Below are 12,528 nucleotides of genomic sequence, written 5' to 3'. Positions count from 1 at the left end.
ACCTGCTGCTAGATACGTCATAGGCCCTATGAAAGAGCCTACTACTATTATTCTAAAAAATGAATATGATGCTAAATTAACTCCTAATGATTTATTATCATATCCATATATTAAGGCATTTCTCAACCCTCATTAGGGTCAATTCTTTCTGCAGTAGGTGATGATTAACACAGAGACCCAAAACTGGTCAAAGTTTGGAGATAAAGGGACTGTAGAATGCTCAGCACTTAATAGGACATCTACATCACACCTCCTCCTTTCAAGGCTCAAGGATCATGGTAGAAGAGGGGGGATAAAAACTGTCAGAGCCAGAAATCATGAGTGACTCTAAAGTAGCTGTTTTCTGGGCATACGAGGCAGTAGCACAAATGAACTCACAGTGGTTTTGACAATATAAGCTCAAGGCAGACAAAACTGGAGCTAGGAGGTGGGCACAGAGTCTTACGCCTGGTTCAGGAGCTCCTGGCACTGGTAACTACAGAGAGAGGGAATGTCCATTTTCTCTAGGAATATGGCCCATGGTAGGTTGCCTATACTCCAGTGGAAGGGTACACATTCAAGAACATAAAATGAACCTAATTAGTTAAAAAAAAATGACACAGAGTTGGATAGGTAGGAAAGGAGGCTACATCTGTGTGTAGTTGGGGTAGGGGTGAATATGATCCTAATACACTGAATGAAATTCTTAAAGCAATAATATAAATACTTATTAGATGTAATGTTAATTTTTGAGTACTTATGATACAGTATGTTACTTTAGAGCAACCTAATGAATTAATCTTGTTAATATCCTATTGTATGCATTGATAGAAAGTATAATAAGCTGGGCTGGCTAGATGCCTCAGTAGGTAAAGGAGCTGGTCAGCCTGAACACATGAATCATTCCCATTTATGGTGGAAGGAGTGAACCAACTCTTGCAAGTTGTTCTGTGACCATCACATGTGCATACGCAGGTGCGGGGCCCCCACAGTAAATGTAATAAAAATAAAAAATTTAAAAGTATAATAAATTAACTTACCAAAAGTTATAGAGATAGTAATCTGATACTTCTACTGTGCTTTTCTGGCTATAGAGGACATACTTTCCTGCCTCCCAGTATTTTTCTAGTGTACAGAATCCTTTGATCTACTTTGGCTTAAACTGAGACCCTGAATGCAACATCACCAAAGCTCAAAACGAGAGAGGGCCTTAGAGGGAAGGGTACAGAATCACAACAGTGAAAAATAGAAAGGCATAAAGTTGGTGTGTGTGTGTGTGTGTGTGTGTGTGTGTGTGTGTGTGAATCTTAGTTGATATATTGGATCTGTAGGGAAGAAATAAATACAGATAAAAATGTTCTCCTCCCTGTATCCTGTGCTAAGTGCGTTCCAGCATTCTGTGCATTTCAGCTAAGACTCCGTCTTCCTTACCTGTCACATTTTGCTGTTAAAGTCTGCTGATTTTGTTTTTGCCTATTTCTTATCTGCAGTCCTTCTACCCACCTCAACTATCGCTCTTACCCCAAGTTTTACATCCTTCTTGCTAGATTGCAATGATCTCATTTCTGGCTCCCCGATTCTTACTGGCTAGACCATATAATTTTGAGAACCAAGTTAAAAAAAAGTCAAGTCCCATTTCCTACCAGTACAGGAAAGGGTGTGGTTGGTTCTCTAGTGTTTTATGACCAAGTAAGTGTAGAAGCCTTCAGACGTCACAAAGTGCCTGCCAGGGTCTTATTCTGGACACCTTGGTTACCCAGATGACTTCTGCTTCTATGAGTTTGTGCATTTTGTCTTGGCCTGGCAGACACTTAATTGTTCTTTACGAAATGGAGTAGGTCTCACTGCAGTTGAGACTTGCTCTCCAAGCCTTAAGTGCCATAATCTCCGCTTTGTTGTTGCCTCTCTGTACACTGTAAACCTTAACTGCCAGCCCTCTCTTTTAATTCGTGTCAATCTTTTACGTCTTACGGTAAGTTCTATACAACAGTGACTCTATGGCTTCTTTACCATAGTGCCTAGCAAGAAATTGGTGCTCAATTAGTAATTACTGAATTAAATAAACAATAAATGAGCAAAGCCAGAAAACATGATAAGGTTTTTCAAAGCCAGTCAGAGGAGAGTGGAAATACTTTTTATAGGACATGATGTGAGTGAAGTATTTTAGGAAAATTAGTCACACGGGGACATTTACCTGGCTCTATTACTGTCAGCACTTGGGCACATATTGGTTATCCTCCCTGGACTGCCATTGCCTTATTTCTTTGCTCCTCCTGTTCAAAGTAGCTCCTCCATTTAGGAGAGGATTTTTAAAGTCCATGGAGAAGGCAAGTGAACTTCGTATTACAAAGTGAATTAATGTCTGATTTCTGCAGTGTTTCTGAGTTAGCCATGTCAGAGTTGTAGGGAAAGAAAATCTTCCTAAAAGGTCTTATCTACTAATTTAATCATCATCCACCAATTAGTTCCATTTGAGTTATTTTGGATTTTGAAGAAGGGTTTAATAGAAGAGGTACAAATTTTACTTATAATTAGAGAAGGATGTGACATGCATAGGCAGTGTTTTCTCATGGGGCAAAACACTGTTGGATATGACTAAGACCCTAAGCACACATGCATGTACTTTTCACACTTTTACTTATATTACATATGAAAAGTGATGTTTTTGAGGTATAACCACACAAAAAGAAATATGCTGATAAATATTTCCCATTTATTTATCCAGAAAAAAGGAGGAAAGACTATCGTTACATTTGTTGATTTCTGTAGTGAAGTCACACTATACAAGGTCAATTTTAAGCAATGTTGTGATGGTACTGGGTACAGAGGTGAGAAGAGACTGACAACCTGCTCTTGTCAAACCTGTGTTCCCAGGATGCAGTACACCAATGTGTCCTTACACTTGTCCTTACCATATTCCAAACTCAGTGCTGAGCATAGTAGAGGATGCAAGGTCTCACTGCTAAGGCTATTGGAAGGTGCAGAAGGCAGACAAGTTAATAATTCTGAATGGCTAATATTGCTAAATCAGAAATATATACAAAATACTTTAGAAGCATAGGAAAAGCATTTAAATGTGTACTACTAGCTAGGGAATTGGATGTGTAATTCTGCCTGAGAATGTCAGAACAGGCTTTACAGTATGCATGAGGGATTGATTTGAGATTTGAAAGACAACTGGGAAAGTGCCAGATGATGGAGTTTCTGGCTGAGAATGGAGCATTTTCAGAGGACTGAAAATAACCCAGTGCTGCTGGAGCATAAAGTGTAAGTTGAAAGAGCCATGGGGGATGAAACTGAAAAGTATGGGATGGTGCCAGGATTTTATTTGTTATGCTAGGTAGTTTAAATGTTAGGCTTCAGGGAACCCTCAAAACTATTTTTGATACTGTAGCTCTGCACGAGAGAGACAATCTAGTCAGCAATGTTGCTGAGTATTTGGTGGGGGCATAGAATGGGAGTTGGAGAGACGGGTGAGGTGTGCATTGAAACAGAACAGTGAGAGGTGGTGAACTGGGACAGTGGCAGTGTGGGTGGAGGAAAAGTGGGTCAGCTATGAGAGTTACCACTAGAACCACGAGGTTGTTACTACTGCTTAGATCTAGGTTAAGGCCTAAGAGGAGTGAAATGTGCTCAGGTGGACTCTTGGGTTTCTATCTGTAAACACAAAACAGGGGAGAGAGAGGCACAGGCATGTCACAGTTGCCCTCATCTCACCCCCACCCCACTCTGTCCTCTTTCACAGAACCTTGTGCTTGACTCAGGATTGTTTGTGTGCATGGCAAACATGGAGGTCCTTGAAGAGGAAAACAATTGTCATCCCATATCCCTGCATCCTCCCCGTTTAGGATGGTGTCCGGTACTTCCTGTTTGTGAAAGAATGTTTAATGATGTTCTAGAGGGTATCGACTGAAAAGGAATGAGACACGTAAAATTTGGTTAAATGTTAATTCAGGTGTACATTTTACTTTTCTCCTACTCATTGCAAAGCCAATAAGACTGGGCATATGTTACAGATTAGCCTCTGCTGCCTGAAAATTTGGATTTAAAGAAAAAGTCCACAAGGAACTGTATGGTTATGTATAAGTATGGTTTGTGAGTCTCAAGAACAGCTGATTTTAAGGCCTTCTGGTATGTCAGCCAAACAGAATTCTGCAGTGGCACAGGTTATGTGCAATGGGGAAAACTTGGCTGCAAATCTATAATTGCAAACAGGGCTGTGTTTGTCTAGGATGAAGGACACAGAGCACACAGCGGCAGAGATTATCACTTAGTGTGTTTATGGGAAATTTTCTTGAAACAATATATGAATCAGGAAATGGGAAGCTATTCTTTAAATAGAATCAAAGTGACATCCTGAGTGTTAAGTGATAAACTGCTTTGTTTTTTGCAACTTAGATTTTTTTTTTATATACTAGTATGAACACAGTTGAGTCCCCAGGATTGGAAGAAATAAAACAATGAAACATGCAAGGCAAGCCTGTGTAAACAGTCTTAGCAAATTTGGGAAACTTTTTTGAAGACAAGGTTTCTCCCTGTAACAGTGGAACTAGCTTTGTAGACCAGGCTGGCTTTGAACTTGGAGATCCACCTGCCTCTGCCTCCCCAGTGCTGGGATTAAAGGCATGCACCACCAACTTTAATGAAGGCGCAGTGATGAAAAGTCAACTTGTCTCTGCCTTGTGAGGGCAATCATTGGCTAAGTTCCTGGGTGAGAGGGAAGATTATATTATGTTGAGCTGGATTTTGAAGCAGGAGGAGGGGAGTTGTTCTTTTAGATGTACATGCAGCTGCCAGCTACATGAGTAATGCTACTTAAAAGACTTTGAGCTCCCAAACCCTACAGCCAGGACATTCCACCATGATGCCTCTGCCTCTTTGCTTTGTGTTGGTTTGTTTGTTTAGAGTCTTGTTATGTTTATTAAACTTCTCAGCTGCTCTGCTAGCTGGTCTTGAACTTGTCTTCCGGCCTGAACTTTCAAGTGCAGATATCACTGAACCACCTATGCTGGACTTCCTTTGCACTTTGTCCAAGATTCTTTCTCTCTTTTTAAATACTTTAATTTTTTGAGATTATAATTACCTAGTTTCCCTCCTTCCCTTTCTTCCTTCCAAGTCCTCCCATGTATCTTCACCTTGCTCTCTTTCAAACTCATGGCCTCCTTTGCTTTAATTGTTGTTGCTGCTGCTGTGTGTGCGTCCACGCCTATGTGTGCGCATGTATTTGCATGTATTCCTAAATGTCTAAATACAACCTGCCTCAGCCTGTATGATGCTACTTGCATGTTTTCAGAACTCTCTGTTTGATACTAGATAACCTGTTAGTGTACTTCTACCCACAGGAGACGATTTCTCCTGCTTTCAGCATTCTTTAGTTGCTTGTGGGTCTAGAGTTGAGGCCATTGTGAGCCTTCCACCTTCCATGTTAGCGTGACTCCTGCTGCCTTCCTTGCTTCTTTAAAGAGCACACAGTGGGCTTGGAAGATGGCTCAGTTAGGAAAGAGTTTGCTGCACAAACATGAGAACTGGAGTTCACATCTGCAGCACCCACATGTGGTGTTGCTTGTGTCAGCAACCCCAGCACCATCATTGCAAAGACAGGAGGATCCTTAGGAACTTACTGGCCAGCTCAAGACAAATTGGTGAGCTCTCTTAATGAGAGAACTTGTCTAAAGAACAAGGCAAAGAACAACTGGAGAGGATACCCTTTGTCTGTCTTTGGCATCCACACACACAAGTATGTGCATATTTATCTATCATTGCACACATGTGCACATGCACATGCACACAAGGTGCGGAGCTAACATTAGAGAACTGGAGGAAGGCAGGAGGATAAGAGAGTAGGCACAGCACAACTTTTATTTCCATGAGCACACAGAATGGCTAGGGCTGCATCAGAACAGAGGGGATGATGATGGAAGGAAGATTTAATTCCTAAAAAGCAGTGATGGATAATGAGAAGCTGACAGGTGGGGAGAGAGCAAATATGAATCTTGTCTAGTGCATCTCATTTGGTTTCAGCAACAACTATACAAGTCAGTTGATGTACCCATTTTATTGATGAGAAAACTGGGGCCTAGAAAAAAACTGATTCATGATTACTTTTACTGTTTGTGTTCTCTTTAATTTCATTATTTTGGGAGTAAAAATGAGAAGCAAGCATAAATAATGTTGTATTATAATAATTTAAACTGACCCATTTAAAATGGAAGAAAAGAAATATAAGAAAATGACTGACAGTCTTTGACAGAGAGAGTCCCCTTATTATTATTTTAACTCTTCATGTGTCCCACATGACACCATTTATAGCATCGTAAACACCACCACCAACATCAGTGTCATACCCAAATGGCATGTGTTACTTTAGAAAGGGAAGCTGGTTTTGTTTTGTGTCTTGGACTTTCAACATTCTTGGTAGTAAGCAGTTTACAGAAGGAACAGCTTTTTTAAAAAAGTATTTTGAAGAATGGATTAATCAAATAAACCTATAAAAGCTGACAGCATCTCTGGAAGCTTCTATTGGGATGAGGTCACATTGTCCTGCTCATCATGCTGTAAGACAAGAGAAATTGCTAAGTGGAGCCACTGGAAACAAACCAGAAGTCTGGTTGGTCAAATATCTTGCATATCCCTGTAGCCCGTGAGAAGAAAATATTTAAAATGAATTTGTCTATTTATAGTACAGAATTTTAGCAAAATGGTAAGAGTTTTACTAAAAGAGGTTCCTGTATTTCCAAATTTAAAATTCAGTTAGTTATGCAGAAATACACAGTCAATGACAGAGAAAGCTTCTCTTCATAATGCTGAACATAGGAACTGAGTGGATGGAGGTAATTTGTGGCTTTGTGTAGGTTGAGCTAAAATGTAACAAATACCACCATTTAAACTCTATGTCCTCAGAGTCAAACCATCCAACTGTAAAACAAAAGACTAATTCAATCAGGCAAATCCTTTACATAGCTTCTAGCCACGGAGTAGAGTTGAATTTAATTTATCTCAACTCAGGTGGTTTACTAAAATATAATCAAGTCTTTGAGTAATAGAAACAAGTTTTTGATCTAGATTTTTTTATATTGGAAATACAAGTAAAAAAAAATGAACAAGCAAAGAAAACATCATATTTGTCTTTCACAGAAAAAACAATCTTTCTTTATTTTCTTTAAAAATGTAGTCCTCTAAGCTATGTATATTTAATTTTATTTAGTAACTTGGCTAGAAGGCCCTGGCCCAGATAAGTATTTATTAAAATGTAAATTACACTTGCCTAAAAGAAAAAAATCACAGAGAAATATTAAAATAAAAGTCCTTAGGTTCAAATCCCCTTAGGACATGGGGATTTGAACCATATGAAGAATTAAGATTTTCCTAGAAAAGGAAGAGGTCAGAACTTAGGTCATTAAGTTTGGAACACATTGGCCTCACTCACAGCTGTGATCCCATTCCCCAGGATGGGGAATGCATCTCTCAGCAACAACTATACAAGTCAGTTGATGTGCCCATTTTATTAATGAGAAATCTGGGGCTTAGAAAAACTGATTAAGTCATGATTACTTTCACTGTTTGTGTTCTATTTGAGAATAACTTCAATATTTGGGGAGTCAATGTGAGCCTGCTACCACATTGAATGGACCTTTTCTCATCCCTTGTGTCTCATATGAAGGAATAGGGTTTAAGAAGAAGATTCTTCTTTAAATTCACCCTATAGAACAGTGGTTCACAACCTGTGGGTGGTGACCCCCATCAGGGTCAAATGACCCTTTCACAGAGGTCACCTAAGACCATTGGAAAACACAGCCACTTACGTTATGATTCATAACAGTAGCAAAATTAAAGTTATGAAGTAGCAGTGAAAATAATTTTATGGTTGGGGGGGTCACCACAATGTGAAAAACTGTATTAAAGGGTCTCAGCATTAGGAAGTTTGAGAACCACTAGTATAGAGGATCTAAATTATGCAAGCAGATTACCACCAACTGCTCTCATGGGTAACTTTCTGCCACCCATCTCTCAACCTTCATATCTTCCTTATCCAGAGCTGCCAGTTTCTCATTTCTAAACACTCTACCTTGCTTTCACATGCTCAACATTAACATTCTTTGAAAACATTGTCAACATGTAACATAATTATATATATATAAAACAAAAATATGAATGTGAGTATAAAGATCAAATTTTCTAACTAACCTTCCTTGCTGCTAATATTAACTCATGTTTGATTCCCAATTAATGCATATTCTTTATTATCTTACTGTATTTGTTAATATTTGCCTTGGCAGATGGCCAATGTATCTCTCTCCTTCTCTGTGAATCAATCTTTGGGTAATGTCCAGCTACACCTTGTATTAGGGGACATTGCTGTCTGTCTAAAGAAGTAAAGACTTGGTAGTAGTTACTCATGTGTCCCCTCTGTCTTCATGATAAATGTCACGTGACTCAAGTGTCACATCTCACTTAAAATACTGCATGCATTCTCTTCCGCTACAGTCCGCCTTTTATTGCAGAACATTTTCACTTTTATGAGTTTGCTTTGTTGTGTGCCTGTGTACATGTGTATGTACTCATAATTCATAGCATATTTGGTAACCTAGAGTTTAAGAATTAATAGTATGGATGATCCACATACATGCTTTTAAAAGCACACTCAGTTTTCTACCTATCCAAATACAATACACTGTTTCCCTTGCAGAAAATAAAGAGAAAATTCAGGTGATTTGAAAGAAACAGCATTGTTGATTTCATGATTTCTCTTTTTGTTATGAGAATGAATATTTACTGCATACTTATTACATTCAAAAGAGAAGGAAAAAGAGCTGAGAGGTAGGCTCATGAGTACCTCAGGACAGTTGTGCAGACACAAACAAAAGAGTATATATCATAGAGCCTTTTATTTTCACATTATCTTATAAATGAGATGCTTTACTCACTAATAAAACCATCATTTCACTGTGGCCACATGTGCACTTAGGTAATCTGGGAGCATAAAAGAGTTCCAGTTTTGCTAAGCTAGAAAATCTACATTAAAAATTAGTTTTTAATTGATTGAACTTGATAATGGCTATTCTTTTGAAACAATTTTTCCTGAGGAAAATGTATTTCCAGGTTCTGCATGCTAGGATAACTTGGAGAGAGCTAGAGAAAAGGTGTAGAGAATCATCTTTCATCAAGATCAACCAAATAAGGCTGATTACCTGTCTTTTGCTAGATCAGTTATGAGTAACTATGTGCTGCAAGAAAAGTTTCATTATTTTGACTCATGATATAGTCTCAAATTCTCTTGATAATGGTGTAGTAAAATTCCTGAAAGGTAATTCTTTGTAATGCTTCAGAGGGCTGAAGTTTTCTAAATGTTCAGTTAACATTTTTGGAGAGGCACAAGTGTTTTAAATCAAGATTTCTGGGGTTCTGTCTACAGGGCCCTATATCTTAACAGGGAACTGCTTCCCCGCTAAAGTGCTATCAAATCCCTCCATTTATTTTTAGATCTTCAGTTGATCCAGAGGTGTGTTTAATATGCAAAGCAGAAGCTTAAACTGTAAAACATTTGCATGATTGTATTTTGGTTTTGCCATCAGCTAAGTAGGACAAAGTTGATCCTATCTTACAAAAAACGATTTCACATTTCCTCTCTTGATTTGGAAGTTCAGCTTTGCTTACCTGCTTCCTGGAAGATACAGTGCTGTTGAAACATCTGTTAGTGGCATTTAAATTCAAATTCTTGTTCTGATGAATTGAGTCATTTTTCCACATCTTAGAGTTCTCCTTAGGGTCTGAAGGAATAGGGTTTAAGAAGAGGATTCTAGCTATAAATCCATAGAGTACAGTGGCCAGGATCATTGGTACAACATAGAAGACACCAAAATCCATTAGGTAAATAGGTGAGTAGTAATTCCTGGAGATCTTGTAGCCACAGGATACCACAATAGCATTTTTGTAGGTGCTAATATTGAGATCCAGCAGGAAGAACCAGAGCATACAGTAAATGGATGTGAAGGCCCAGACAAAGATAATGATCTTTTTGGCTCTGGAAAATGTGCAGAGAAACTGGGCTTTGATGGGGTGACAGATTGCTATGTACCTCTCAATGGTAAAGGCTGTTATTGAACATGAGGATGCATTAATTCCTAAGTACTGGAGATAAGTAATGCAGAGGCAACCAGCGTAGCCATAGACCCAGGAACCATAGATGCTGTCAGTTATATTGGGGAGGCCTGCGGCTACCAGGACCATGAGATCTGCCACAGCCAGACTCACCAGGTAGCAGTTTGTAGGGGTTCTCATGTGCTTGGTTCTCATGACCACCAGGACTACCATGATGTTGCCCACAATGCCCAGTCCACAAATAATGAGCACAAGCAAGACAGTGACCACCTGGTACTCGAGTGTCACCGCTGCTTGTGGCGGAAGCTCGGTCTGGTTCACTTCACTGAGTGTTTCATTCTCCATCTTCAGTGGCTTGAAGTTTCTCAGACACAGGGACTCTTTAAAACATCTCTCCAGCCTTCACCTTGATTTAAGTAGTTCTTTCCCCTGTGAAAAGTCACACACACGTTCGCTCACAATGCCATGATTTCCGGGCAAGTACACTCACTGGCAACTCGTTTCCTCTCTTTATGTCTCTGAGTTTCTACAGAGATGGGGTCCCTATGCACTTCTGAAAACTCTTACTTTGCTGTTCTAGGCAGAATGAAGTAATTGTTCTGATCACATCACCTTAAGAGGAATGAGTTAACACTCTCTTCACAGGGAAGGACGCTTAAGGAAGGAGAAGCAGAAAATGCTCCTATTTTGAAACTGGATCCAGTGGGGACAACAAAAATCAACAAACAAACAGTTCCAAACTTAAAGAAAAATCATGTGCTAGCTGCAAAATAAATACAAAGAAACCTCTCAGACGCTCGGAAAAAGTACAATAAAGAAGCAAAAGGTATCAGTGGAAAAACCAAAAGGCTCCATGGTCAAGCCTGGGAGGAATTTAGCTCCTGCCTCTGGCTCGCTGGAGTGAAACACTGTTCACATACAATAGCAAGCCTCTGCACCTAAGGTCCCCATTTCCCCAGTCCCCAGCCTCAATAGAAGGCAGTTGTCTTACCTTTTCCCTCTGTCACGATGCCTGCTTCTCAGAGTAGATGAAGGGGGAATAAGTCCAAGTTTCCAGTCCTGCAGAAAATCTTGCCTAGTCTGTCTGGCAGGGAGATCACTTCGCAGAGGCTCAGTCTTCAGAGCGGCAGTTCCTCTAAACCCTCACATCCCTTTCAACTCATGACAGACCCTACAGCCGCAGTAACAGAAGCAACAGCAGGCGCAGCAGAGAGGCTGTCAAATCATGGATCGTCCCTTAATGAGAGCGCTCTCTCTCTCTCTCTCTCTCAATCTCTCTCTCTCTCTCTCTCTCTCTCTCTCTCACACACACACACACACACACACACACACACACACACACACACTACACACACATTCCCAAGTGCCCGTCAGTCCTGACTGAATCACAATCTGTTGAAGAATTTACTTTTAAACATGTGGCTAATACACTGCTCAGTGTGGAAGGCTGATGGCTGGTAAAAGATCAAGGAGCAGCTGATCTTGTAGGTAATGATGCTCTAAGTTCTGCAGAAACTCCTGTGCCTGAGCTGCTCTGAAATATATTTTTACTTCTTGCTTGACAGGATTTTAGAAGGTAGCAAAACCTTCTGGGCAGAGCCCTTGAAGTCTGCAATGAGATCAACTTCTCTCTCTGCTATGGAAACCCTTGGACTGTTTCTTCAGTAAACCAGCAAAACTGGCTTCCTCCTTTCATGTCATATGAATGAAAAATAAGTTTAAATTGATTTTAAAACATTTTAACTGTGAGCTTCTGATGCTCACATAAAAGTATTAGCTTTAGAAAATGAATTGAGACTGGGAGTAGTGGTGGGTAGTGGCAATCTCAGAGGTTAGGAGTTAGGAGGACTGGGAGATTGAAGCCCGTTTGGGCTATATATCGAGACCTTGTCTCAAGAATAAAAACAAATAAATAAACTAACAAAAACAAACAAACAAATAAATAAAATGAATAAATGAACAAAAGGAATAATTCGACCTAAAGCCACCTATCGAAACGTGTAGGGCTCAGGGGTCCTCTGTTTACTCCAAGTACCTTTGTTCCTTATGTTGTTGCCTGAAATGCCAATCACAGGAACTACCCATGAGAGCTTTATCAAATATATCCCTAAGAGGGAGAATTTGCTAGTGAAATTCTAGCCCAGGGTCACTTCTGCTCTCTAAAGCTACCCGTGGCCAGTTCATAACATGGCTCTTGTCTGGATACCGACTGAATGCCCCAGCTGTTCATGTTTGTGTGCTTTTAGCTGACCATCTTTCCATGAAAAACAGCGGTTAGCTGGACTCCCAGCATGCTGCACCAAGTCTCTATTTTGGAAGATCAGATCCTTGGGGAGTCTATTTTAAGTGAACAGGACCACCACAAGGGCACCAGAACTGTGCCCACAGTAATAAGGAGATTGAGGCAAAGCTGGGGATCATAGTGATTGACCTCTACATTGACTCATAGAG

General features: G+C 39.9%; 1 protein-coding gene across 2 annotated transcripts in view; it reads right to left on the bottom strand.

The window, feature by feature from the left end:
• Positions 1-11,341, bottom strand: part of Trhr (thyrotropin releasing hormone receptor) — a 36,304-nt gene extending 24,963 nt beyond the window's left edge. For both annotated transcript variants that reach the window (XM_036208380.1, XM_036208381.1), the window contains exons 1-2: positions 11,069-11,341; positions 9,634-10,506 (exon numbers count right to left, since the gene is read on the bottom strand). In XM_036208380.1, coding sequence (XP_036064273.1) covers positions 9,634-10,422 — 789 coding nt within the window. In that variant the 5' untranslated portion in view covers positions 10,423-10,506; positions 11,069-11,341. The remainder of the gene's footprint in view (positions 1-9,633; positions 10,507-11,068) is intronic.
• Between the last annotated feature and the right edge of the window lie 1,187 nt (positions 11,342-12,528).

Source organism: Onychomys torridus, chromosome 16, assembly GCF_903995425.1.
Source record: "Onychomys torridus chromosome 16, mOncTor1.1, whole genome shotgun sequence".
NCBI classification, from domain to species: Eukaryota; Metazoa; Chordata; class Mammalia; order Rodentia; family Cricetidae; genus Onychomys; species Onychomys torridus.
Note: the sequence above shows the minus strand (reverse complement) of the source record. Positions and strands in the feature narration are given on the sequence as shown.